At 37.4% G+C, this 27607-nt stretch overlaps 1 protein-coding gene across 1 annotated transcript; it reads left to right on the top strand.

Annotated features, from left to right (window-relative positions):
- Positions 1-20512: 20512 nt before the first annotated feature.
- LOC135687170 (cilia- and flagella-associated protein 53) lies at positions 20513-27371 on the top strand. The gene is made up of 11 exons (XM_065203667.2): positions 20513-20672; positions 22195-22314; positions 22606-22715; positions 23616-23789; positions 23964-24186; positions 24585-24665; positions 24985-25104; positions 25278-25376; positions 25722-25938; positions 26427-26644; positions 27108-27371. Exons 1-11 carry the CDS (start codon positions 20607-20609, stop codon positions 27228-27230), a joined length of 1551 nt encoding a protein of 516 aa, XP_065059739.2. The 5' UTR covers positions 20513-20606; the 3' UTR covers positions 27231-27371.
- Positions 27372-27607: the final 236 nt, after the last annotated feature.

The raw sequence follows: 27607 nt of genomic DNA, 5'->3' as shown, positions 1-27607 counted from the left end.
TTCTACTCAATTCATATCTGATATGTAGACTTTTCTTCGATTACGCCTCTAGTATCTCTGACCATGTTGAAGCTACCATATTGGTATCATACAACACGATGACTAAACTTTCATCAAAAATCAAAGTTATACTCAAATCATATCTTATATGTAGACTTTTCTTCGATTACGACTCCTGTATCTCTGACCGTGTCGAAGCTACAAAATTGGTATCATTCAACACGGTGACTAAGCTTTCATCAAAAATCAAAGTTATACTCAGATCATATCTGAAATGTAGACTTTTCTTCGATTACGCGTCTCGCATCTCTGACCGTGTTGAAGCTACCATATTGGTATCGCTCAACACGGTGACTAAACTTTCATCAAAAATCAATGTTCTACTCAAATCATTCTGATATGTAGACTTTTCTTCGATTACGCCTTCTGTATCTCTGACCGCGTTGAAGCTACCAAATTGGCATCATTCAACACGGTGACTAAACTTTCATCAAAAATCAAAGTTCTTTTCAATTCATATCTGATATGTACACTTTTTTCTATTACGCGTCTTGCATCTCTGACCCTGTTGAAACTACCAGATTGGTATCATTCAACACAGTGACTAAACTTTCATCAAAAATCAATGTTCTACTCAAATCATATCTGAGACTTAAGGTTAGGGTTAGGGTTAGGGTTAGAGTGAGGTATAGGGTTTGGGTTTCGGTTAGAGTTAGGCTTAGGGTTGGGGTTAGGGTTAGGATAAGGCCTAGGGTTAGGGTTAGTGTTAGGGTTATACTCAAATAATATCTGATACTTAGACTTTTCTACGATTACGCCTCTTGTATCTCTGTCCGTGTTGAGGGTGAGGGTTAAGGTTAGGGTTAGGGTTTGGGTTGGGGTTAGGATCAGGGTTGGGGCTAGAGCTAGGGTAAGGGATATAATCAATTCATATCTGATATGTAGACTTTTCTTCGATTACGCCTCTAGTATTTCTGACCATGTTGAAGCTACCATATTGGTATCACACAACACGATGACTAAACTTTCATCAAAAATTAAAGTTATACTCAAATCATATCTTATATGTAGACTTTTCTTCGATTACGCGTCTTGCATCTCTGACCGTGTTGAAGCTACAAAATTGGTATCATTCAACACGGTGACTAAGCTTTCATCAAAAATCAAAGTTATACTCAGATCATATCTGAAATGTAGACTTTTCTTCGATTACGCGTCTTGCATCTCTGACCGTGTTGAAGCTACCATATTGGTATCGTTCAACACGGTGACTAAACTTTCATCAAAAATCAATGTTCTACTCAAATCATATTTGATATGTAGACTTTTCTTCGATTACGCCTTCTGTATCTCTGACCGTGTTGAAGCTACCATATTGGTATCATACAACACGATGACTAAACTTTCATCAAAAATCAAAGTTATACTCAAATCATATCTGAGACTTAAGGTTAGGGTTAGGGTTAGGGTTGGAGTAAGGTAAAGGGTTTTGGTTTCGGTTAGAGTTAGGGTTGGGGTTGGGGTTAAGATAAGGGCTAGGGTTAGGGTTAGTGTTAGGGTTATACGCAAATCATATCTGATATGTAGACTTTTTTCGATTACGCCGCTTGTATCTCTGACCGTGTTGAAGCTACCAAATTGGTATCATTCAACACGGCGACTAAACTTTCAGGAAAAATCAATGTTCTACTCAAATCATATCTGATATGTAGACTTTTCTTCGATTACGCCTCCTGTATCTCTGACCGTGTTGAAGCTACCAAATTGGCATCAATCAACACGGTGACTAAACTTTCATCAAAAATCAAAGTTCTTTTCAATTCATATCTGATATGTACACTTTTTTCGATTACGCGTCTTGCATCTCTGACCCTGTTGAGACTACCAGATTGGTATCATTCAACACAGTGACTAAACTTTCATCAAAAATCAATGTTCTACTCAAATCATATCTGAGACTTAAGGTTAGGGTTAGGGTTAGGGTTAGAGTAAGGTATAGGGTTTGGGTTTCGGTTAGAGTTAGGCTTGGGGTTGGGGTTAGGGTTAGGATAAGGCCTAGGGTTAGGGTTAGTGTTAGGGTTATACTCAAATAATATCTGATACTTAGACTTTTCTTCGATTACGCCTCTTGTATCTCTGTCCGTGTTGAGGGTGAGGGTTAAGGTTAGGGTTAGGGTTTGGGTTGGGGTTAGGATCAGGGTTGGGGCTAGAGCTAGGGTTAGGGATATAATCAATTCATATCTGATATGTAGACTTTTCTTCGATTACGCCTCTAGTATTTCTGACCATGTTGAAGCTACCATATTGGTATCACACAACACGATGACTAAACTTTCATCAAAAATCAAAGTTATACTCAAATCATATCTTATATGTAGACTTTTCTTCGATTACGCCTCCTGTATCTCTGACCGTGTCGAAGCTACAAAATTGGTATCATTCAACACGGTGACTAAGCTTTCATCAAAAATCAAAGTTATACTCAGATCATATCTGAAATGTAGACTTTTCTTCGATTACGCGTCTTGCATCTCTGACCGTGTTGAAGCTACCATATTGGTATCGTTCAACACGGTGACTAAGCTTTCATCAAAAATCAAAGTTATACTCAGATCATATCTGAAATGTAGACTTTTCTTCGATTACGCCTCCTGTATCTCTGACCGTGTTGAAGCTACCATATTGGTATCATACAACACGATGACTAAACTTTCATCAAAAATCAATGTTTTACTCAAATCATATCTGATAAGTAGACTTTTTTCGATTACGCGTCTTGCATCTCTGACCGTGTTGAAGCTACAAAATTGGTATCATTCAACACGGTGACTAAGCTTTCATCAAAAATCAAAGTTATACTCAAATCATATCTGATATGTAGACTTTTCTTCGATTACGCCTTCTGTATCTCTGACCGTGTTGAAGCTACCATATTGGTATCATACAACACGATGACTAAACTTTCATCAAAAATCAAAGTTATACTCAAATCATATCTGAGACTTAAGGTTAGGGTTAGGGTTAGGGTTGGAGTAAGGTAAAGGGTTTTGGTTTCGGTTAGAGTTAGGGTTGGGGTTGGGGTTAAGATAAGGGCTAGGGTTAGGGTTAGTGTTAGGGTTATACGCAAATCATATCTGATATGTAGACTTTTTTCGATTACGCCGCTTGTATCTCTGACCGTGATGAGGGTACCAAATTGGTATCATTCAACACGGCGACTAAACTTTCAGGAAAAATCAATGTTCTACTCAAATCATATCTGATATGTAGACTTTTCTTCGATTACGCCTCCTGTATCTCTGACCGTGTTGAAGCTACCAAATTGGTATCATACAACACGGTGACTAAACTTTCATCAAAAATCAAAGTTCTATTCAATTCATATCTGATATGTAGACTTTTTTCGATTACGCCGCTTGTATCTCTGACCGTGTTGAGGGTACCAAATTGGTATCATTCAACACGGCGACTAAACTTTCAGGAAAAATCAATGTTCTACTCAAATCATATCTGATATGTAGACTTTTCTTCGATTACGCCTCCTGTATCTCTGACCGTGTTGAAGCTACCAAATTGGTATCATACAACACGGTGACTAAACTTTCATCAAAAATCAAGGTTCTATTCAATTCATATCTGATATGTAGACTTTTTTCGATTACGCGTCTTGCATCTCTGACCGTGTTGAAGCTACCAAATTGGTATCATTCAACACGGTGACTAAACTTTCATCAAAAATCAAAGTTCTACTCAATTCATATCTGATATGTAGACTTTTCTTCGATTATGACTCTTGCATCTCTGACCGTGTTGAGGGTACCAAATTGGTATTATTCAACACGGTGACTAAACTTTCATCAAAAATCAAAGTTTTACTCAAATCATATCTGATATGTAGACTTTTCTTCGATTATGCCTCTTGTATCTCTGACCGTGTTGAAGCTACCAAATTGGTATCATTCAACACGGTGACTAAACTTTCATCAAAAATCAAAGTTCTACTCAAATCATATCTTATAAGTAGACTTTTCTTCGATTACGCCTCCTGTATCGCTGACCGTGTTGAAGCTACAATATTGGTATCATTCAACACTGTGACTAAACTTTCATGAAAAATCAATGTTCCACTCAAATCATATCTGATATGTAGACTTTTCTTCGATTACGCGACTTGCATCTCTGACCGTGTTGAAGCTACCATATTGGTATCGTTCAACACGGTGACTAAACTTTCATCAAAAATCAATGTTCTACTCAATTCATATCTGAGACTTACGGTTAGGGTTAGGGTTAGGGTTAGAGGTAGGGTTTGGGTATGGGTTAGGGTTAGGATAAGGGCTAAGGTTAGGGTTAGGGTTCTACTCAAATCATATCTGATATTTAGACTTTTCTTCGATTACGCCTCTTGTATCTCTGACCGTGTTGAGGGTACCAATTTGGTACCATTCAACAGGGTGACTAAACTTTCATCAAAAATCAATGTTCTACTCAAATCATATCTGATATGTAGACTTTTCTTCGATTACGCCTCCTGTATCTCTGACCGTGTTGAAGCTACCAAATTGGTATCATACAACACGGTGACTAAACTTTCATCAAAAATCAAAGTTCTATTCAATTCATATCTGATATGTAGACTTTTTTCGATTACGCCGCTTGTATCTCTGACCGTGTTGAGGGTACCAAATTGGTATCATTCAACACGGCGACTAAACTTTCAGGAAAAATCAATGTTCTACTCAAATCATATCTGATATGTAGACTTTTCTTCGATTACGCCTCCTGTATCTCTGACCGTGTTGAAGCTACCAAATTGGTATCATACAACACGGTGACTAAACTTTCATCAAAAATCAAGGTTCTATTCAATTCATATCTGATATGTAGACTTTTTTCGATTACGCGTCTTGCATCTCTGACCGTGTTGAAGCTACCAAATTGGTATCATTCAACACGGTGACTAAACTTTCATCAAAAATCAAAGTTCTACTCAATTCATATCTGATATGTAGACTTTTCTTCGATTATGACTCTTGCATCTCTGACCGTGTTGAGGGTACCAAATTGGTATTATTCAACACGGTGACTAAACTTTCATCAAAAATCAAAGTTTTACTCAAATCATATCTGATATGTAGACTTTTCTTCGATTATGCCTCTTGTATCTCTGACCGTGTTGAAGCTACCAAATTGGTATCATTCAACACGGTGACTAAACTTTCATCAAAAATCAAAGTTCTACTCAAATCATATCTTATAAGTAGACTTTTCTTCGATTACGCCTCCTGTATCGCTGACCGTGTTGAAGCTACAATATTGGTATCATTCAACACTGTGACTAAACTTTCATGAAAAATCAATGTTCCACTCAAATCATATCTGATATGTAGACTTTTCTTCGATTACGCGACTTGCATCTCTGACCGTGTTGAAGCTACCATATTGGTATCGTTCAACACGGTGACTAAACTTTCATCAAAAATCAATGTTCTACTCAATTCATATCTGAGACTTACGGTTAGGGTTAGGGTTAGGGTTAGAGGTAGGGTTTGGGTATGGGTTAGGGTTAGGATAAGGGCTAAGGTTAGGGTTAGGGTTCTACTCAAATCATATCTGATATTTAGACTTTTCTTCGATTACGCCTCTTGTATCTCTGACCGTGTTGAGGGTACCAATTTGGTACCATTCAACAGGGTGACTAAACTTTCATCAAAAATCAATGTTCTACTCAAATCATATCTGATATGTAGACTTTTCTTCGATTACGCCTCCTGTATCTCTGACCGTGTTGAAGCTACCAAATTGGTATCATACAACACGGTGACTAAACTTTCATCAAAAATCAAAGTTCTATTCAATTCATATCTGATATGTAGACTTTTTTCGATTACGCCGCTTGTATCTCTGACCGTGTTGAGGGTACCAAATTGGTATCATTCAACACGGCGACTAAACTTTCAGGAAAAATCAATGTTCTACTCAAATCATATCTGATATGTAGACTTTTCTTCGATTACGCCTCCTGTATCTCTGACCGTGTTGAAGCTACCAAATTGGTATCATACAACACGGTGACTAAACTTTCATCAAAAATCAAGGTTCTATTCAATTCATATCTGATATGTAGACTTTTTTCGATTACGCGTCTTGCATCTCTGACCGTGTTGAAGCTACCAAATTGGTATCATTCAACACGGTGACTAAACTTTCATCAAAAATCAAAGTTCTACTCAATTCATATCTGATATGTAGACTTTTCTTCGATTATGACTCTTGCATCTCTGACCGTGTTGAGGGTACCAAATTGGTATTATTCAACACGGTGACTAAACTTTCATCAAAAATCAAAGTTTTACTCAAATCATATCTGATATGTAGACTTTTCTTCGATTATGCCTCTTGTATCTCTGACCGTGTTGAAGCTACCAAATTGGTATCATTCAACACGGTGACTAAACTTTCATCAAAAATCAAAGTTCTACTCAAATCATATCTTATAAGTAGACTTTTCTTCGATTACGCCTCCTGTATCGCTGACCGTGTTGAAGCTACAATATTGGTATCATTCAACACTGTGACTAAACTTTCATGAAAAATCAATGTTCCACTCAAATCATATCTGATATGTAGACTTTTCTTCGATTACGCGACTTGCATCTCTGACCGTGTTGAAGCTACCATATTGGTATCGTTCAACACGGTGACTAAACTTTCATCAAAAATCAATGTTCTACTCAATTCATATCTGAGACTTACGGTTAGGGTTAGGGTTAGGGTTAGAGGTAGGGTTTGGGTATGGGTTAGGGTTAGGATAAGGGCTAAGGTTAGGGTTAGGGTTCTACTCAAATCATATCTGATATTTAGACTTTTCTTCGATTACGCCTCTTGTATCTCTGACCGTGTTGAGGGTACCAATTTGGTACCATTCAACAGGGTGACTAAACTTTCATCAAAAATCAAAGTTATACTCAAATCATATCTGACACTTAAGGTTAGGGTTAGGGTTATGGTTAGAGTAAGGTATAGGGTTTGGGTTTCGGTTAGAGTTAGGGTTGGGGTTGGGGTTAGGGTTAGGATAAGGGCTAGGGTTAGGGTTAGTGTTAGTGTTATACTCAAATCATATTTGATATGTAGACTTTTCTTCGATTACGCGTATTGCATCTCTGACCGTGTTGAGGGTGAGGGTTAAGGTTAGGGTTAGGGTTAGGGTTTGGGTTGGGGTTAGGATCATGGTTGGGGCTAGAGCTAGGGTTAGGGTTAGGATTAGGGCTAGGGTTAGGGTTAGGGTTAGGATAAGGGCTAGGGTTAGGGTTAGTGTTAGGGTTATACTCAAATCATATCTGATATGTAGACTTTTCGTCGATTACGCCTCCTGTATCTCTGACCGTGCTGAAGCTACCAAATTGGTATCATTCAACACGGTGACTAAACTTTCATGAAAAATCAAATTTATACTCAAATCATATCTGATATGTAGATATTTCTTCGATTACGCCTCGTGTATCTCTGACCGTGTTGAGGGTACCAAATTGGTATCATTCAACACGATGACTAAACTTTCATCAAAAATCAATGTTCTACTCAAATCATATTTTATATGTAGACTTTTCGTCTATTACGCCTCTTGTATCTCTGACCGTGTTGAGGGTACCAAATTGGTATCATACAACACGATGACTAAACTTTCATGAAAAATCAAAGTTATACTCAAATCATATCTGATATGTAGACTTTTCTTCGATTATTCCTCTTGTATCTCTGACCGTGTTGAAGCTACCAAATTGGTATCATTCAACACGGTGACTAAACTTTCATCAAAATTCAAAGTTATACTCAAATCATATCTTATAAGTAGACTTTTCTTCGATTACGCCTCCTGTATCGCTGACCGTGTTGAAGCTACAATATTGGTATCATTCAACACTGTGACTAAACTTTCATGAAAAATCAATGTTCCACTCAAATCATATCTGATATGTAGACTTTTCTTCGATTACGCGACTTGCATCTCTGACCGTGTTGAAGCTACCAAATTGGTATCATTCAACACGGTGACTAAACTTTCATCAAAAATCAAAGTTCTACTCAATTCATATCTGATATGTAGACTTTTCTTCGATTATGACTCTTGCATCTCTGACCGTGTTGAGGGTACCAAATTGGTATTATTCAACACGGTGACTAAACTTTCATCAAAAATCAAAGTTCTACTCAAATCATATCTGATATGTAGACTTTTCTTCGATTATGCCTCTTGTATCTCTGACCGTGTTGAAGCTACCAAATTGGTATCATTCAACACGGTGACTAAACTTTCATCAAAAATCAAAGTTCTACTCAAATCATATCTTATAAGTAGACTTTTCTTCGATTACGCGACTTGCATCTCTGACCGTGTTGAAGCTACCCTATTGGTATCGTTCAACACGGTGACTAAACTTTCATCAAAAATCAATGTTCTACTCAATTCATATCTGAGACTTACGGTTAGGGTTAGGGTTAGGGTTAGAGGTAGGGTTTGGGTATGGGTTAGGGTTAGGATAAGGGCTAGGGTTAGGGTTAGGATAAGGGCTAGGGTTAGGGTTAGTGTTAGGGTTAGAGTAAGGTATAGGGTTTGGGTTTCGGTTAGAGTTAGGGTTGGGGTTGGGGTTAGGGTTAGGATAAGGGCTAGGGTTAGGGTTAGTGTTAGGGTTATACTCAAATAATATCTGATACTTAGACTTTTCTTCGATTACGCCTCTTGTATCTCTGTCCGTGTTGAGGGTGAGGGTTAAGGTTAGGGTTAGGGTTAGGGTTTGGGTTGGGGTTAGGATCATGGTTGGGGCTAGAGCTAGGGTTAGGGTTAGGATTAGGGCTAGGGTTAGGGTTAGGGTTAGGATAAGGGCTAGGGTTAGGGTTAGTGTTAGGGTTATACTCAAATCATATCTGATATGTAGACTTTTCGTCGATTACGCCTCCTGTATCTCTGACCGTGCTGAAGCTACCAAATTGGTATCATTCAACACGGTGACTAAACTTTCATGAAAAATCAAATTTATACTCAAATCATATCTGATATGTAGATATTTCTTCGATTACGCCTCGTGTATCTCTGACCGTGTTGAGGGTACCAAATTGGTATCATTCAACACGATGACTAAACTTTCATCAAAAATCAATGTTCTACTCAAATCATATTTGATATGTAGACTTTTCGTCTATTACGCCTCTTGTATCTCTGACCGTGTTGAGGGTACCAAATTGGTATCATACAACACGATGACTAAACTTTCATGAAAAATCAAAGTTATACTCAAATCATATCTGATATGTAAACTTTTCTTCGATTACGCCTCTTGTATCTCTGACCGTGTTGAGGGTACCAAATTGGTATCATTCAACACGGTGACTAAACTTTCATCAAAATTCAAAGTTATACTCAAATCATAGCTGAGACTTAAGGTTAGGGTTAGGGTTAGGGTTAGGGTTTGGGTTAGAGTTAGGGTTGGGGTTAGGAAAAGGGCTAGGGTTAGGGTTAGTGTTAGGGTTATACTCAAATCATATCTGATATGTAGACTTTTCGTCGATTACGCCTCTTGTATCTCTGACCGTGTTGAGGGTACCAAATTGGTATCATACAAAACGATGACCAATCTTTCATCAAAAATCAATGTTCTACTCAAATCATATCTGAGACTTAAGGTTAGGGTTAGGGTTAGGGTTAGGGTTGGGGTTGGGGTTAGGAAAAGGGCTAGGGTTAGGGTTAGGATAAGGGCTAGGGTTAGGGTTAGGATAAGGGCTAAGAGTTAGGGTTGAGGTTAGGGTTATACTCAAATCATATCTGATACTTAGACTTATCTTCCATTACGCCTCTTGTATCTCTGACCGTGTTGAGGGTTAGGGTTAGGGTTAGGGTTAGGGTTAGGGTTACGGTTAGAGTTAGGGTTAGAGTTAGGGTTAGGGTTAGGGTTATACTCAAATCATATCTGATATGTAGACTTTTCTTCGATTACCCGTCTTGCATCTCTGACCGTGTTGAGGGTACAAAATTGGTATCATTCAACACGGCGACTAAACTTTCATGAAAAATCAATGTTCTACTCAAATCATATCTGATATGTAGAATTTTTTTCGATTACGCCTCTTGTATCTCTGACCGTGTTGATGGTACCAAATTGGTATCATTCAACACGATGACTAAACTTTCATCAAAAATCAATGTTCTACTCACTTCATATCTGATATGTAGACTTTTCTTCGATTACGCGTCTTGCATCTCTGACCGTGTTGAGGGTACCAAATTGGTATCATTCAACACGGTGACTAAACTTTCATCAAAATTCAAAGTTATACTCAAATCATATCTGAGACTTAAGGTTAGGGTTAGGGTTAGGGCTAGAGTAAGGTATAGGGTTTGGATTTCGGTTAGAGTTAGGGTTGGGGTTAGTGTTAGGGTTAGGGTTAGTGTTAGGGTTAGGAAAAGGGCTAGGGTTAGGGTTAGTGTTAGGGTTTGGGTTAGAGTTAGGGTATGGGTTAGAGTTAGGGTTGGGGTTAGGGTTATACTCAAATCATATCTGATATCTAGACTTTTCTTCGATTGCGCCTCCTGTATCTCTGACCGTGTTGAGGGTACCAAATTGGTATCATACAACACGATGACTAAACTTTCATCAAAAATCAAAGTTATACTCAAATCATATATGAGACTTAAGGTTAGGGTTAGGGTTAGGGTTAGGGTTAGGGTTAGGGTTAGTGTTAGGGTTATACTCAAATCATATGTGATATGTAGACTTTTCGTCGATTACGCCTCTTGTATCTCTGACCGTGTTGAGGGTACCAAATTTGTATCATACAACACGATGACCAAACTTTAATCAAAAATCAATGTTCTACTCAAATCATATCTGATTTGTAGACTTTTACTTCGATTACGACTTTTGTATCTCTGACCGTGTCGAAGCTACCATATTGCTATCATTCAACACGATGACTAAACTTTCATCAAAAATCAAAGTTCTTCTCAAATCATATCTGATATGTAGACTTTTCTTCGATTACGCGACTTGCATCTCTGACCGTGTTGAAGCTACCAAATTGGTATCATTCAACACGGTGACTAAACTTTCATCAAAATTCAAAGTTATGCTCAAATCATATCTGATATGTAGACTTTTCTTCGATTACGCGACTTGCATCTCTGACCGTGTTGAAGCTACCAAATTGGTATCATTCAACACGGTGACTAAACTTTCATCAAAATTCAATGTTCTTCTCAAATCATATCTGATATGTAGACTTTTCTTCGATTACGCCTCCTGTATCTCTGACCATGTTGAAGCTACCATATTGCTATCATTCAACACGATGACTAAACTTTCATCAAAAATCAAAGTTCTTCTCAAATCATATCTGATATGTAGACTTTTCTTCGATTACGCGACTTGCATCTCTGACCGTGTTGAAGCTACCAAATTGGTATCATTCAACACGGTGACTAAACTTTCATCAAAATTCAAAGTTATGCTCAAATCATATCTGATATGTAGACTTTTCTTCGATTACGACTCTTGTATCTCTGACCGTGTTGAAGCTACCATATTGGTATCATACAACACGATGACTAAACTTTCATCAAAAATCAAAGTTCTACTCAAATCATATCTGATATGTAGACTTTTCCTCCACAACGCTTCTTGGTTCTCTCATCGTGCAGAGGGTACCAAATTGGTATAATAAAACACGATGACTAAAATTTCATTAAAAATCAAAGTTATACTCAAATCATATCTGAGACTTAAGGTTAGGGTTAGGGTTAGGGTTAGGGTTAGGGTTGGGGTTAGGGTTATACTCAAATCATATGTGATATGTAGACTTTTCGTCGATTACGCCTCTTGTATCTCTGACCGTGTTGAGGGTACCAAATTTGTATCATACAACACGATGACCAAACTTTCATCAAAAATCAATGTTCTACTCAAATCATATCTGAGACTTAAGGTTAGGGTTAGGGTTAGGGTTAGGGTTGGGGTTGGGGTGAGGGTTAGGATAAGGGCTAGGGTTAGGGTTAGGATAAGGGCTAGGGTTAGGGTTAGGATAAGGGCTAGGGTTAGGGTTAGGGTTAGGGTTATACTCAAATCATATCTGATACTTAGACTTATCTTCCATGACGCCTCTTGTATCTCTGACCGTGTTGAGGGTTAGTGTTAGGGTTAGGGTTAGGGTTAGGGTTACGGCTAGAGTTAGGGTGAGGGTTAGGGTTAGGGTTATACTCAAATCATATCTGATATGTAGACTTTTCTTCGATTACGCGTCTTGCATCTCTGATCGTGTTGAGGGTACCATATTGGTATCATTCAACACGGCGACTAACCTTTCATCAAAAATCAAAGTTATACTCAAATCATATCTGATTTGTAGACTTTTACTTCGATTACGACTTTTGTATCTCTGACCGTGTCGAAGCTACCATATTGCTATCATTCAACACGATGACTAAACTTTCATCAAAAATCAAAGTTATACTCAAATCATATCTTATATGTAGACTTTTCTTCGATTACGACTCCTGTATCTCTGACCGTGTTGAGGGTACCAAATTGGTATCATTCAACACGGTGACTAAACTTTCATCAAAATTCAAAGTTATACTCAAATCATATCTCAGACTTAAGGTTAGGGTTAGGGTTAGGGCTAGAGCAAGGTATAGGGTTTGGGTTTCGGTTAGAGTTAGGGTTAGGGTTAGGGTTAGGGTTGGGGTTGGGGTGAGGGTTAGGATAAGGGCTAGGGTTAGGGTTAGGATAAGGGCTAGGGTAAGGGTTAGGATAAGGGCTAGGGTTAGGGTTAGGGTTATACTCAAATCATATCTGATACTTAGACTTATCTTCCATTACGCCTCTTGTATCTCTGACCGTGTTGAGGGTTAGGGTTAGGGTTAGGGTTAGGGTTAGGGTTAGGGTTAGGGTTACGGCTAGAGTTAGGGTGAGGGTTAGGGTTAGGGTTAGGGTTAGGGTTGGGGTTGGGGTGAGGGTTAGGATAAGGGCTAGGGTTAGGGTTAGGATAAGGGCTAGGGTTAGGGTTAGGATAAGGGCTAGGGTTAGGGTTAGGGTTATACTCAAATCATATCTGATACTTAGACTTATCTTCCATGACGCCTCTTGTATCTCTGACCGTGTTGAGGGTTAGTGTTAGGGTTAGGGTTAGGGTTAGGGTTACGGCTAGAGTTAGGGTGAGGGTTAGGGTTAGGGTTATACTCAAATCATATCTGATATGTAGACTTTTCTTCGATTACGCGTTTTGCATCTCTGACCGTGTTGAGGGTACCATATTGGTATCATTCAACACGGCGACTAACCTTTCATCAAAAGTCAAAGTTATACTCAAATCATATCTGATTTGTAGACTTTTACTTCGATTACGACTTTTGTATCTCTGACCGTGTCGAAGCTACCATATTGCTATCATTCAACACGATGACTAAACTTTCATCAAAAATCAAAGTTATACTCAAATCATATCTGAGACTTAAGGTTAGGGTTAGGGTTAGGGATAGGGTTTGGGTTAGAGTTAGGGTTGGGGTTAGGGTTAGGATAAGGGCTAGGGTTAGGGTTAGGGTTATACTCAAATCATATCTGATACTTAGACTTATCTTCCATTACGCCTCTTGTATCTCTGACCGTGTTGAGGGTTAGGGTTAGGGTTAGGGTTAGGGTTAGGGTTAGGGTTAGGGTTACGGCTAGAGTTAGGGTGAGGGTTAGGGTTAGGGTTATACTCAAATCATATCTGATACTTAGACTTATGTTCCATTACGCCTCTTGTATCTCTGACCGTGTTGAGGGTTAGGGTTAGGGTTATACTCAAATCATATCTGATATGTAGACTTTTCTTCGATTACGCGTCTTGCATCTCTGATCGTGTTGAGGGTACCATATTGGTATCATTCAACACGGCGACTAACCTTTCATCAAAAGTCAAAGTTATACTCAAATCATATCTGATTTGTAGACTTTTACTTCGATTACGACTTTTGTATCTCTGACCGTGTCGAAGCTACCATATTGCTATCATTCAACACGGTGACTAAACTTTCATCAAAATTCAAAGTTATACTCAAATCATATCTGAGACTTAAGGTTAGGGTTAGGGTTAGGGCTAGAGCAAGGTATAGGGTTTGGGTTTCGGTTAGAGTTAGGGTTAGGGTTAGGGTTAGGGTTGGGGTTGGGGTGAGGGTTAGGATAAGGGCTAGGGTTAGGGTTAGGATAAGGGCTAGGGTTAGGGTTAGGATAAGGGCTAGGGTTAGGGTTAGGATAAGGGCTAGGGTTAGGGTTAGGGTTATACTCAAATCATATCTGATACTTAGACTTATCTTCCATTACGCCTCTTGTATCTCTGACCGTGTGGAGGGTTAGGGTTAGGGTTAGGGTTAGGGTTAGGGTTACGGCTAGAGTTAGGGTCAGGGTTAGGGTTAGGGTTAGGGTTATACTCAAATCATATCTGATACTTAGACTTATGTTCCATTACGCCTCTTGTATCTCTGACCGTGTTGAGGGTTAGGGTTAGGGTTATACTCAAATCATATCTGATATGTAGACTTTTCTTCGATTACGCGTCTTGCATCTCTGATCGTGTTGAGGGTACCATATTGGTATCATTCAACACGGCGACTAACCTTTCATCAAAAATCAAAGTTATAGTCAAATCATATCTGAGACTTAAGGTTAGGGTTAGGGTTAGGGCTAGAGCAAGGTATAGGGTTTGGGTTTCGGTTAGAGTTAGGGTTAGGGTTACGGCTAGAGTTAGGGTGAGGGTTAGGTATAGGGTTAGGGTTAGGGTTAGGGTTAGGGTTACGGCTAGAGTTAGGGTGAGGGTTAGGGTTAGGGTTATACTCAAATCATATCTGATATGTAGACTTTTCTTCGATTACGCCTCTTGCATCTCTGACCGTGTTGAGGGTACCATATTGGTATCATTCAAGACGGTGACTAAACTTTCATCAAAATTCAAAGTTATACTCAAATCATATCTGAGACTTAAGGTTAGGGTTAGGGTTAGGGCTAGAGCAAGGTATAGGGTTTGGGTTTCGGTTAGAGTTAGGGTTAGGGTTACGGCTAGAGTTAGGGTGAGGGTTAGGTATAGGGTTAGGGTTAGGGTTAGGGTTAGGGTTACGGCTAGAGTTAGGGTGAGGGTTAGGGTTAGGGTTATACTCAAATCATATCTGATATGTAGACTTTTCTTCGATTACGCCTCTTGCATCTCTGACCGTGTTGAGGGTACCATATTGGTATCATTCAAGACGGCGACTAACCTTTCATCAAAAATCAAAGTTATACTCAAATCATATCTGATTTGTAGACTTTTACTTCGATTACGCCTCCTTTATCTCTGACCGTGTTGAAGCTACCATATTGCTATCATTCAACACGATGACTAAACTTTCATCAAAAATCAAAGTTATACTCAAATCATATCTGATTTGTAGACTTTTACTTCGATTACGCCTCCTGCATCTCTGACCGTGTTGAAGCTACTATATTGGTATCATACAACACGATGACTAAAATTTCATTAAAAATCAAAGTTATACTCAAATCATATCTGATATGTAGACTTTTCTTCGATTACGACTCTTGTATCTCTGACCGTGTTGAAGCTACCATACTGGTATCATTCAACACGGTGACTAAACTTTCATCAAAAATCAAAGTTCTACTCAAATCATATCTGATATGTAGACTTTTCTTCGATTACGACTCTTGTATCTCTGACCGTGTTGAAGCTACCATATTGGTATCATTCAACACGGTGACTAAACTTTCATCAAAAATCAATGTTCTACTCAAATCATATCTGAGACTTAAGGTTAGGGTTAAGGTTAGGGTTTGGGTTAGAGTTAGGGTTGGGGTTAGGGTTAGGATAAGGGCTAGGGTTAGGGTTAGTGTTAGGGTTATACTCAAAACATATCTGATATCTAGACTTTTCTTCGACTGCGCCTCTTGTATCTCTGACCGTGTTGAGGGTACCAAATTGGTATCATTCAACACGGCGTCTAAACTTTCATCAAAAATCAATGTTCTACTCAAATCATATCTGATATGTAGACTTTTTGTCGATTACGCTTTCATTATCTCTCACTGTGTTGAAGCTACCATATTGGTATCATACAACACTATGACTAAACTTTTATCAAAAATGAAAGTTATACTGAAATCCTATCTGATATGTAGACTTTTCTTCGATTACGATTTTCGTATCTCTCACCGTGTTGAGGGTACGAAATTGGTATCACTCAACACGGTGGCTAAAATTTCATCAAAATGGCAAATTTGATTGACGTCTGATATGTAGACCTATATTAGTTTTCTCGTAACTCTAATTAAATGTTAATCTATTTACACTAAATATTTAATTTTTGTGCTTGATAGTTTGTTTTCTACCTGCATATGATTTTACTTTCGAGATTTCCATTATTTCTTCTTTAATCGCGTCTTTTAGCATTTCTAAAGGCAAACTATGATTTCGTTCCAAAACCGTCTCCAGTACCATTTCAGTACATGATGACCATATGAATTGTATGGCATCATTTCTGTTTTTAACTGTGGATTCATACTGCAATATATACATATTTTACTTAATTCTTCTTTGATAATTTCTTTTCTGTGTTGTCAATGAAATTGAATAAAAGGGAGTTCTCGAAAATTTTACTGATTGATGTTTGGTACATTTTGTTTGACTTAACAAAACTCTTACGTTGTCAACGTAATGGCTTATGTGATTAATTGCGGCTAGAATGCTTCCAAGCCTAAGCACTGAATTTACACCTATTTTGTCACTCAATGAATTTACAGTTAAAAAAGGAAACATAGTACAGTATGACAGCTATACACCAATTTGACTTACGGCCTCGTTTTGAAAAATTCTTCAAAATTTTTTGGTATAAAATTTTTGACCTCAGATTCAGATTGAGAGCAATGATTTTAATCTTATTGTAAGTTTTCATTATCATATTGCTCACGATATTGATTTTATGACGACACAAAGATAAAAACTTTATAAGGGATTTGACCGTGATTTGCGACTAGGGGGGTAAAGTTTCCCCCGGAACGATTTTTGCGGTCAAATCCCTTACAAGTTTTCAAACTTCATTTCTCCGTAAAATCTAAAATACAAGCTGAAACAATATGAAAAATGGTATCCCGCCTAAAATTATGGCGATAAAACCAAATCTGCGCTTAAAAAAGTCGTATAATTAAGTTTGGAGAAATTTCCAAAACGAAGTCGTAAGTCGAATTGGTGTATTGGCTAGCCTGAGTTCCAGACCCCAAACTAGGGGGCTCAGGCTACTATTGGCGGGCTGCTTCTCTAGCCGCCACTTCCGACGGCCCTGGCCAAATGCTGCCTATTCTTATATTTGGGAGGTTAAAATGTTGCTGGCCGCCTTTGACCATTTTGTTGTGTGCACCGTTGAGGCAGGGTTGCAGTGGCGTACCTAGGGTCAGGATAGGGGGGTCTGGGGCGCAGCCCCCTGAATTTTTTTTTGACTACGCCCTTCAAATACTCGCAAATGCGGGGAGACGCCCTTTTTGCAAAATTTTCCCCCATTATATGATTCATGTTAGCTTCGCTGAAAAGCAAAGTATTTTACAATTGTTATTGACAAAAGCATACAGTATACTACCCCCCCCCCCCCCAATGAGTTTTACATCGTTTTTGGACAAATCTCGAGGATCATATTTTAGAAAAGTGGGGGGGTCCGGAATAAACTGATTTGAGCAACTGCGGTAGATTTGTGGCTGTGGCTGTTCATTGTTGTTGCAGTTTGTTTTGCTCAACATGTGTTGAGTGACCATTTCGGTGCCCAACCATACATACACCACAGGTGTAGCAGAACGAATCTTTGTCATTATTGCACTTTCTTGACATTTTGTTATATTCTATTTTATTCTTACCATCGATAAAAGCGGAAGACGTGTCATGTTTACGTTTCTAGTAGTTGACTACCTCATCAATTTTTTGATTCTGTCGTCAGTCCTTCGAATCGCTCATTGTTTGTTCGATTTGCTGGCTGACTATAATAAGAATACACCGGGCCAATTACAGATTATTAACCCTCGAAGTGAAATACCGCTTTTACCCTTACTGAGGAGGAAATTACCACTGCATCAATGGACTTCTGTTATAAATACATCTCGACTGCAAATGCCCCAAACTTAATTACATTTCATTACATAGCATCACCATCACTAATTAGTAAAACGTACCTTTGTAAGTCCGGAAAATATCTTTATTCACTGACTCGGGCAAGTGTCCTCAGTCCTTTCTCCCTTACCTTCACCGCTGACTCTTTCTCGAACCCTTCCTTGCACAAAGCACACATTTCACTCATTGTAATGCAAGTATTTTATAATTATCTGCACGCTAAATTGATTCTGCGTCGAAAAAGTTGCGAATTAGATTGAAAGTTTTCAGCAAGAGCAGAATGTCGTCAGCAAATTTTTCGCGCGCTTTTCTATATTCACTTGTCCTATTCTTTATATTGCCTTTTAATTGCTTAATTACACATTCTAAGGGCAAACATGTTAAAGAAAAGTTGTTCATCATGAATTTTTCTATCAAAAGATGTACTTGTTATGTGGTTTTAGCGACAAAAGTTTTGAGCCCCTGCTGATCAGTCGGCGATCATGGGATTTGCCCATATAAGGAGTTCCCAATGCCCAATTGATGGGGCTTTTTTTCTGGTCATTCCTAACATAGAATAGAACATCTGTGCCAAGTTTCAGCTTTATATTATTTTTGTCCGGGCTAGAGCGTTTTCACACCTAATTCCACTACACTATATCACAATGGTCATGCGATTTCAACGTTTCTTAATACGGGGGGAGGGGGGAGGAGGAAAACCCTCGTCAACGGATACTCCCCCTCCTTAAACTTATGTATGATTTAGCTATTGAAAATGTTGAAGGATTGGAAATAAAGTATGCTTCTTTAAGCATAAAAATCGTGTAAGCGTCATATACTTATATAGGTATCAGTGTTCACCAAAATTTAATGAATACCGCACCTTTTACGCTAAATTACCTGAATTTGACGAAATTTGTACAGACAAAACCTGATGTGCTAGAAAAAAACGGATGGCATTTTTCAAATCAACACCCCAAAATTAGGTAATGTAGATGGGGGTTGCGCCTGGCAGAAAAGTTGTGTTGACCAGTGTTATCAAGAATGAATTTTTCTTGGTAACTACAGAGAGGAGCCAAAATTTCACTTATGTTACAAACCAAATGGTCCTTAGCTTGTTAAAAAATGCAACGAAAATTGCATTGAGCAAAAAAAAGAGAGCAACCCTAACAAAGTAAAAAAAACGATTGAACAGCTTTGGAAGAAAACATTGACTTTTGAAAGAAAACTGGGGGGCAAACCAAGGGCAAAGAAAATTTCTGAGGGCCGTGATCTCCCTGGCCCTCCCGTAGAAACGCCACTGGTATCTATACGGACACAAGCCCCGTTTAATTTGGGACACTAATGTAAAAACAATCTAGATCCCAAATTATGTGTCAGATGTCTCTTCTCTTTTCTCAATTATTTTCTAAAACACATTTTCAATAAAGTTTTGATCTATGAATATTCAAGGCCAGATTCTCATCAACAAGATCTTGCTTCTTTTTCCAGATGCCCGATTCAAACTCACATTTTCTAGTGTTATTTTCCTTAACGTCTTGGCTATCTAATCGATTCAATGCAGAATCTTTCTCTTCGTTGAAAAAATACGTTGCTTTGGGTCATCTGAATTCAAAATAGTCTCCTCTCTGCATTCAAAATCGTCCAACTTTGTGTAAATTCACTTTCTGATTCAAAATATTTTTATTTTGTAAATAGTTACTTTTTCACCTTCAGACTTAAACAACCAGCTGATCTATCTCATGATCTAACATACTATCCCTCCAACCAGATCTGATTCGTTTTGCAATCCTTTCGTGGCTCTTTATCATTATCACAATTTTCAGTGATAGTCTGTAGTTCATTCCTGCACCCAATACCCTTTCGTTTCTTATTTTCTGCCTTTCCCGTTTCTTCGACATTTGTATACTTCAAAAGGTGTCCAAAAAGAACTGATCACTTTTTCAGGCTCTGTAATAAACGTCGATGCCATTCAGCTTTCGAAGCGTTCATTTTATTGAGAGTTACAGATGCGCTGAAATTTTTCTGTAACAGTGCAACAATATTTTTGCACGGGTTTTCATTTTTATATGCTTCTGAGTAGGGAGTTATTTTAGTTACTGAAAAAGGTGTTTCTTCTTGGTAGATAGCTTGGTAGAGACTGTACTATTTGATAATGAATACAAGAAAAACCTATAAGACAGTATACCACATGTTTTTGCATCGTTGCCGTACAACTTTTCGAAAAAACTAAATGTTTATGCTAAAATTTGTCAACAAATTGGTCTCCTTTCCACTCCCATCTCCACGACGGCTTTTCCTCTGCGGTCTGACTGGCGCTGCGCTCGGGGCCTTAGCAACAAACAAACTCGTTCCTAGTTCCCTAGGTGGTAGTAACTAAGAAACAGGAGACATCATGGAAGACTATTCTTGAAGACTTACGACCTTCCATTAGTAGTTTGCCAAGAAATTTGAAAATGATGATCCAGTCTTTAAGAAGGACTCGGGAATTCACCGGTCCAACTCCTCATTCGGTGGCAATCGTAAGTACTATTGAATCATGTTTTGGTGAAAACCAAATTTTAAACTTTGATTAGGGCAGACGGAGACGTTTTGCGGGCTTTCCTGGCTTGTTTGACAATCACAACGATTGACTAGATTTGCAGTTTCGTACAATGTAATAAATTTATGCTATACTTCAATTCGTTTTCATTCTTAATCTAGAACTGCGTGCTGCAGACAATATTGTTAAGCATTTCATCCACAAACATCACCAGGTGCATGCACAAAATTCAGTATACCACCTAACGCAGCCCTGAAGTTATCCATACAATATATGGCAGCTACGAAACGGTAGTCAAAAAGTCAAAAAAGCTCTGGAATAGAAAGATGTTTGATCATTTGTGCTTTTTCATTTTGCTCTCCCAACATTGGTACAAGTTGCATATTCAGTTTGCGGGTGCCATGCCATAGAGGTTGGGCCTATTCTGAGGACCTATCCTATCTTCCATGTAAAACACTATGTAAGGCACTATTTCACTAAATAATACAAACGTTACTTTCACTGTGTTGACAAAGGGCACTGTTTTCTTCTTTTTCCCTTTGTGCAAAGGAGGCATTGCTAAAGGTGGCAAGAAACCCTGACAGAACAGATAAATACATGTAAAAAAGAAAAGGTCACTGTAGCAGGCTGCTCCAAGAGCTCCAACGGATTTCATTTTGCAAACAGTTAATAAAAATGTAGAAAATAGGGAACACTGCAATGCACAAAGAACAAAAAACAATAAAAACAAGCACATTAACAGGAGCTAATATTTTGCCCTAGCACAAAGGGCTTCATTAGAGCAAGAAATGACCCATGCCCCAAATATATACATGACAGGGACCGTACACCAGTCTAAAAGTGGAGGGGCTGAAATGGGTGTGCCCTAACAATTTTGAGGCTGTGCCATCTAGAACGCCGGAAAATGCCCTTTTTAGAAAACACTTCCTTATTTCAACTGATTTTTTATAAACATTCTGGTTCAGAGAAGATATCAATAACTATACAAATAGATAAAATTAGCTTGAGGCTAATAAAGCACCAAGCTAAACAAGTTAGACAATACATCATTTAATTAAACAAGATAAAACACCTAGAAAATGAACAAAAAGGGTTTCCAGTCAAAAATACAACATAGGAGTAAACTATCTATTGTTGCGTTAGAGTAAGCCTTCCAAAAAATTTTCTAACCTACTTTTGCAAAAAAGTGGGGGTTTAGCCCCTGCTAGCCCAATGGCTGCGCGGTGCCTGATGCATGATCCAAATTCAGTGCATGGTGCATAAACTTTTACTGCATTTCCTAGAAGACCAATTCCACTTTAAACATTACCATTGTTTCAATCAGAATTTCCAATCAATTTAACCTTTCACTGCCCATTATAAATGCCAATTTAAATGCCCATTAAATCAGTAAGCTTTGGCACAAAAAACTATTGTGCTAACTGTCATATGCTTAAGAAAAATACAACCACTTCTGACTTATTTATTGCATAGCAATATAATAATTACGATCATATCATAAGGTTGCCAAGCCAAAGAACAAGATACCAGCTGAGCATTTGATTTTGGAAAGGAGAAAAAATGAAGAGCTTAGAGAGAAAACAATAGCAGAAACAATATATCAACAGCAATGTGACTTGAAAGTAAGACTGTTACATATTAATTTCAATTTACTTAAATCCATAATCTTTTATAACACAACTTGTTCATTAAAAAATATTTTAGATCTTTTAAAGCCTAGAGACTGGAAAGAGGCTTGATCTAGTTGTGTTTACTTGGACTATGTCGGTCCTTGATTGAAGATATTGTTTTTCCAATAAGATTCCTTTTCTATTGTTGGAATCTTTCAAACTTGTATTACCTATAACACGATTAAACATTTGCTATGAAAAAGAAGCATTTATTTGAGATTATTACACCTTATCTCTTTATAGTCTGCATGGGAAAAAGCTACAGATAAAAAGATTCAAAAAAATGTTATTACACGCAGAGTTGACACCCTACTACAGCATGAAAGAATTAGCTTGGAAGAAAGACGAGACAAGTAATTACACTGAATGTTACTTTGTTTTTATTGTTCAGGCCATTATTTATTTATTTATATATTTAATCTCTGTCATGCTAGCTTTTCATAAGTTTTATTTTTTCCTTTTTTTAAAATTTTCTTAGGAAGAAAAGAACAACTAGTGGTCTTTTCATAAGGTAGATATAAAGTCAGAAGAATTGGAAAATTCTATTCTTTTGCAACAGTGATGTAAGGTATCTATACCTTGCGCTTAAACTGAACCATATTTTTTCTCTTACTTTCATCCAAGGAAAACAATGTTGCTTCCAACCACAACAAAATTTTAAGTCCACAATAGTTTGAAGAAAAAATTCACCAATGGCATTTTTTCCCAGACTCCCCATTTATAATTTTTTAGCCTTGTATCAAGAAACTGCAAGATGTATACAACAAATTTCATCATAGCATATGGAGGCACATTTAGAACAAGAGGAAACAATTGAAACATGCACCAAATATTTTATTATTCTGCCATGTCGTAATAGTTTTTTTCTATTCACAGCAAAACTATAAGAAACTGTCTCGATAATGTTTCTTCTGTTTCCAATCTGAAGGAACTGTTAGCCATTCACCCCTTTACTTACTATTTGGAAAATTTTTCACCCTACCCATTTATTACCATAGAGTCCTGTTTATTGGGAATTGGGAAATTTTCCACCTTCCCTGTTTATCATAGACCCCCATGGCTAAACTGAAAGTAGTGCTGTAATGCCTATTACTGCTCATAATGTTTCCTGCTTTTTACAGGAAGCAGGAATGACAAACTACAGTTCTTTTAATTAAATAAGTATATAGAAATGAAAGAACTATTTTTATTAAGTTGGATTTAAAAATGCTTGTAAAGGAGTGGAACTACAATGTACATATTATGTTTATTAGACTGCGTGAGCTGCTAATTGCAGAGGAGGAACTCTATTTGGCAGAAATGGAAGCCAAGGAAGAATCTATTGAAGATAGACAAGAGAAAATGAGGCAAAGAGCAAATGAATTACGAGCAAAAAGAGAAGCAGAAAGAAGAGCATTTGTTGCCGAAAAGCTAGAAGAAAAATTCAGGTATCTTCTTAATAAAACTTGGATTAGAATTAAAATGTAGATTCTTTGCTTGGATATGAGATAAATTCTTCTAGAAATATAGGATGACAGTTAATAAATACCATTTTCTTTTAAAAAATATGAATATTGTGTAGCTCATGATGAAAAGTATGCCTTGAAAATTTATTTTAACAGGGAAGAATGTGAAGAACTTCGCTCTACTCAAAGCCAAAGACAACGGGATGAGCTTTTTGCTGAAAGAGAAGCCCAACTTTCTGAAAAAGTTCAGAAAAAGGAGCAAGAGGAAGAAATAGAACAAATGTATGCTGAGTTATGGGACAAAGATAGACAGGCAAAAGCTCACAGAGAAGAGCTTCAAGCAAAAGAACAAATGGAACGTAACAGAGACATGGTTAAGGTACCATATTAAATTGGTTATGAAAAGCTCATGAATTATGTTCTCTTTGGTTGCCCTGATGAATGGTCACTGTTGAGGCTGTTTTGTGATTTCTCTCCCGCCTCCCTTGTGACAATCAATTATGCCACTGCATTCACATTGTTTTTCTATTGCTTGTGATCACAATAAGCATAAAACTCAGAGTTGTAGCTTAGAAATGAGTTGTTCTGTACACCAAAATGTGTACTGCTCTACCTTTACTGCATCGGGCACTTTATGATGGATCAGTTTAGCAGTAATTTCTCTTGTTTATCTTCTTTATAAAATATTTACACCAATAGCCCCAAAATATTTTGAATTGCTGAACCAACTCAAACTAGCAGGTGCAATCTCACAAGCTTTCCCACCTCATTTTGCAGATTCTAAACCTTCAAAAAGCTGCCATTGAAAGAAAACAGGAAGAGGAAAGACAATTGAAACAATCTGAAGCTGAGTGGCTGGTACAAATTTTTTTTCTTGTGCTTTAGTTTGATATAGAAGGTTGATATGTTTTAAATTCTTAACTCGCATTGACCTTTGGAGTTGTATTCCTGTAAAGTTCGCCCAGTTTGAAAAGCAGTATCTGTATTTCTTTGAATCAGTTCCATGCTTTCAGAGTTGATCACCTTTTTCAGTATAGAGAGTTCCTATTTGTAATTATTCCAAACACAGCATGGATAAGAAAATACGCTATATGCCTTTTTCATTCTAATCAAGTTTTTAGAACCTAAATTATCATAGCATTAGTAAGAAAACTAATACATCAGTTCTTATAATTAGAAACAGGAGGCTGCTATCCGGACTGAAGAAGAACAGTTTTTAGCTGAAGAGAGGCTGCGTAAACAGATGGCTGCCAAACGTGCAAGGGATATCTCAATTAAGTTGAAAGACAAGAAGGAGGTTTGTTATTTTTTATAAAAATATTCAATGCTGTTAGCTATAAAAAGTTTATGTAGCTCAATGGAACTTCAAGACAAATTTATCTAACAGCTTAATGATACTTAAATCTTAAATCAAATTTTATTGATGAAAAAAAATTGTCAAAATTTAAGTAACATATTTTTTCTTGTCAGGCTAGAGAAAGGCAAGAAGACCTCGCGATGGACATGAAAATACTTCAAAAAGTCATAGAAGATTCGAAAAATGAAGAAATTGAGGACAAGAACAGGAAGGTTTGTTTCTCAATTTGTATTGCTATTGCTCTACACTGTAGACTATAAAAACGTGCCTGCTCTATGTGAGCTTTGCTTGAAATTTTTATCTCTACATTTCAAGGTTATCAGCGTTGATAAGTTTTTAAGATTTCCATACCATGCCATGCAGGTATAATTGTGAAAAAGTAAATTCGCAGTTCTACATGTTGGCTTGACGCATCGGGTTCCCAGGTCTAGCCTGACACTTCAAATACTTTGTCTTGGAAAAGAACCATGTTAAACTAGCTATCCAAAAATATCTGCTTCACAACATTATTCACATATAGTGTAAGCACTAATTGAACAAGCAATCTGTTTATACAGAAAATACTTCGAGAAGAAAATCAGCGTTTCATGCATTACATGGAAATGACGAGAAAAGAAGAGAAAGATCGAGAGGGGAGGTTTGACATGCTTGTCAATGAAGAAGTGGAAAAACAGTATGCAAAACGTGATATGAAAAAAGAAAGGGAAAAGGAAGCGAGACACGCCCTATTACAGAATGTTTTGACGACTAGAAAAGAACAGATGAGGCACAGAGGTAAGTTAATCGAAATTTATTGGCTGTAAGGAAAGCAGAGTTTTGCCGCTCAGAATTTATTTCATGAATAAAAGTCCCGTCTAATTCAGTGACCCTTCTTATAAATATAAGTCCATCTTAACATGTAGTTATGTCTCAATCTTGTGTGCTGCCAAATATTTCTGTTAAATCTACTATTCATCATCCTTGTCATACTACATTCACATCTAAAAAAATCCACTAGTTGCAACAGGAATTCAAATTGAAACAATACACCAAAATCTCTTCACCGAAACGCACATTCTGATATAAGTTGCTGGCAATTTTATATCTTTAATATCCAGAGTTATTGCTATATATGTCTATGTGCTTTTACCAATTTATGAATATTAGGACATCAAAGAGTCTATCAGGCAGTCAGTTCTTAAGTTTGTTCACAACATTGAGTCAGCTCCTAAGAATAGAAAAAATGTTCTAAGATGAAAATTTATATTATGCTTTATTTTAAGATGAAACTCGCAGAAAAGAGCAGGATGGCGCCCTGAAAGAACGACATGAGTTGCTGCAGCAGATTGAGCAGTACAAGAGGGTGGAAGCTGAACAACTGGATCGACTTAGACAGAAAAATAAACATTATCAGGAGGACCTGGTCGAGCAGATCAAATTCCAACGCAGGAAGAAAGAGCAAGAAATCGATGAGGCTAGAAAAGAGATACAGTCTTTGCAGGTTGGCAAATTCTTTCTCATTATCAAAGCTTTGTATCAATGCAAAGTTACACGTCACAATTGAGAAGAAAATTATTTGATATAAAATCTTGTAGAAAATTGAGTTTTTTAGACTTTAAACTTCAGATTTGAAAACTCTGTTTAGACCATCGTAAATTATTTATGTGAATTATTGTTTCCCTTCGTTTTATTTTTCTGTCCTGTTTGTATTGTTTTCCAACAGTTTACAAATAAGCAAGTAATATTATCATTTCCCTTTAAAATCGTTTGAGTTTATGTGGTAGCCACTGTGTGAGTACTTTGCATGTCTTTGGGGATCTTCGAGATCTTAATATCTTAATGTTATAGTTAGTGTTATATTTAGGTTTTATAAGATAAAAATATTAAAGTTCTCCGTTGATTAATTTCATGCAAGCAACATTCTTAACATGCGACAATCTGATGATAATTTTCTACTCTTACAGGAAGCAGAAAGAGAATACCAGAGAAAATTAAGAAGCGCCCTTGAACGTCCAGAGAAAACGCGAAGGCAGCACCCTTTTAGAATCCAAGGAATTGGTTTGAATGGACGCGCAAAGAGTTCATAATCGATGAATACTAAAAAGTATAATTTGCATAAGGCCCTGTATATATCCTACATTTTGTCTACCAGATATGTTATGTATTTTTAAGTTGACATCTTTCTTCTATTTAATTTCATTAAGCATGCGTGCTAGTTATTTCTTCAACTTCCGACCAAATTTTTTGCTGCGGTTGTCCTTTGGCTCGGTAGAGGTGTAATTAAGACTGGGAGAAAAATTTGCTGAATTAGAAACGAGTTCAAATTAACCAATGAGCTGTTTTTAGTGCAAAACTCTCTTAGTCTAAACGTGCTGCGAATAAAATCATAGATATTTCAGCTCTCCAAGGCATTCTCATCTTATCATAACTTTTCAGTTCTGTTTTGTTTTGTTTTGAAAAGTAT

The sequence above is a fragment of the Rhopilema esculentum genome, chromosome 20 (assembly GCF_057945365.1).
Source record: "Rhopilema esculentum isolate cy_ngs chromosome 20, ASM5794536v1, whole genome shotgun sequence".
Classification (NCBI taxonomy): Eukaryota; Metazoa; Cnidaria; class Scyphozoa; order Rhizostomeae; family Rhizostomatidae; genus Rhopilema; species Rhopilema esculentum.
This window is presented reverse-complemented; position numbering and strand designations above follow the sequence as displayed.

Bases quoted from the DNA above. Each gene is read 5' to 3' on its own strand.
- LOC135687170 (XM_065203667.2), top strand. From the start codon at position 20,607: ATGATGATCCAGTCTTTAAGAAGGACTCGGGAATTCACCGGTCCAACT. The intron at 22,716-23,615 runs GTAATTACACTG...TATGTTTATTAG, and splicing joins TTGGAAGAAAGACGAGACAA to ACTGCGTGAGCTGCTAATTG. The intron at 25,939-26,426 runs GTAAGTTAATCG...CTTTATTTTAAG, and splicing joins AGAACAGATGAGGCACAGAG to ATGAAACTCGCAGAAAAGAG.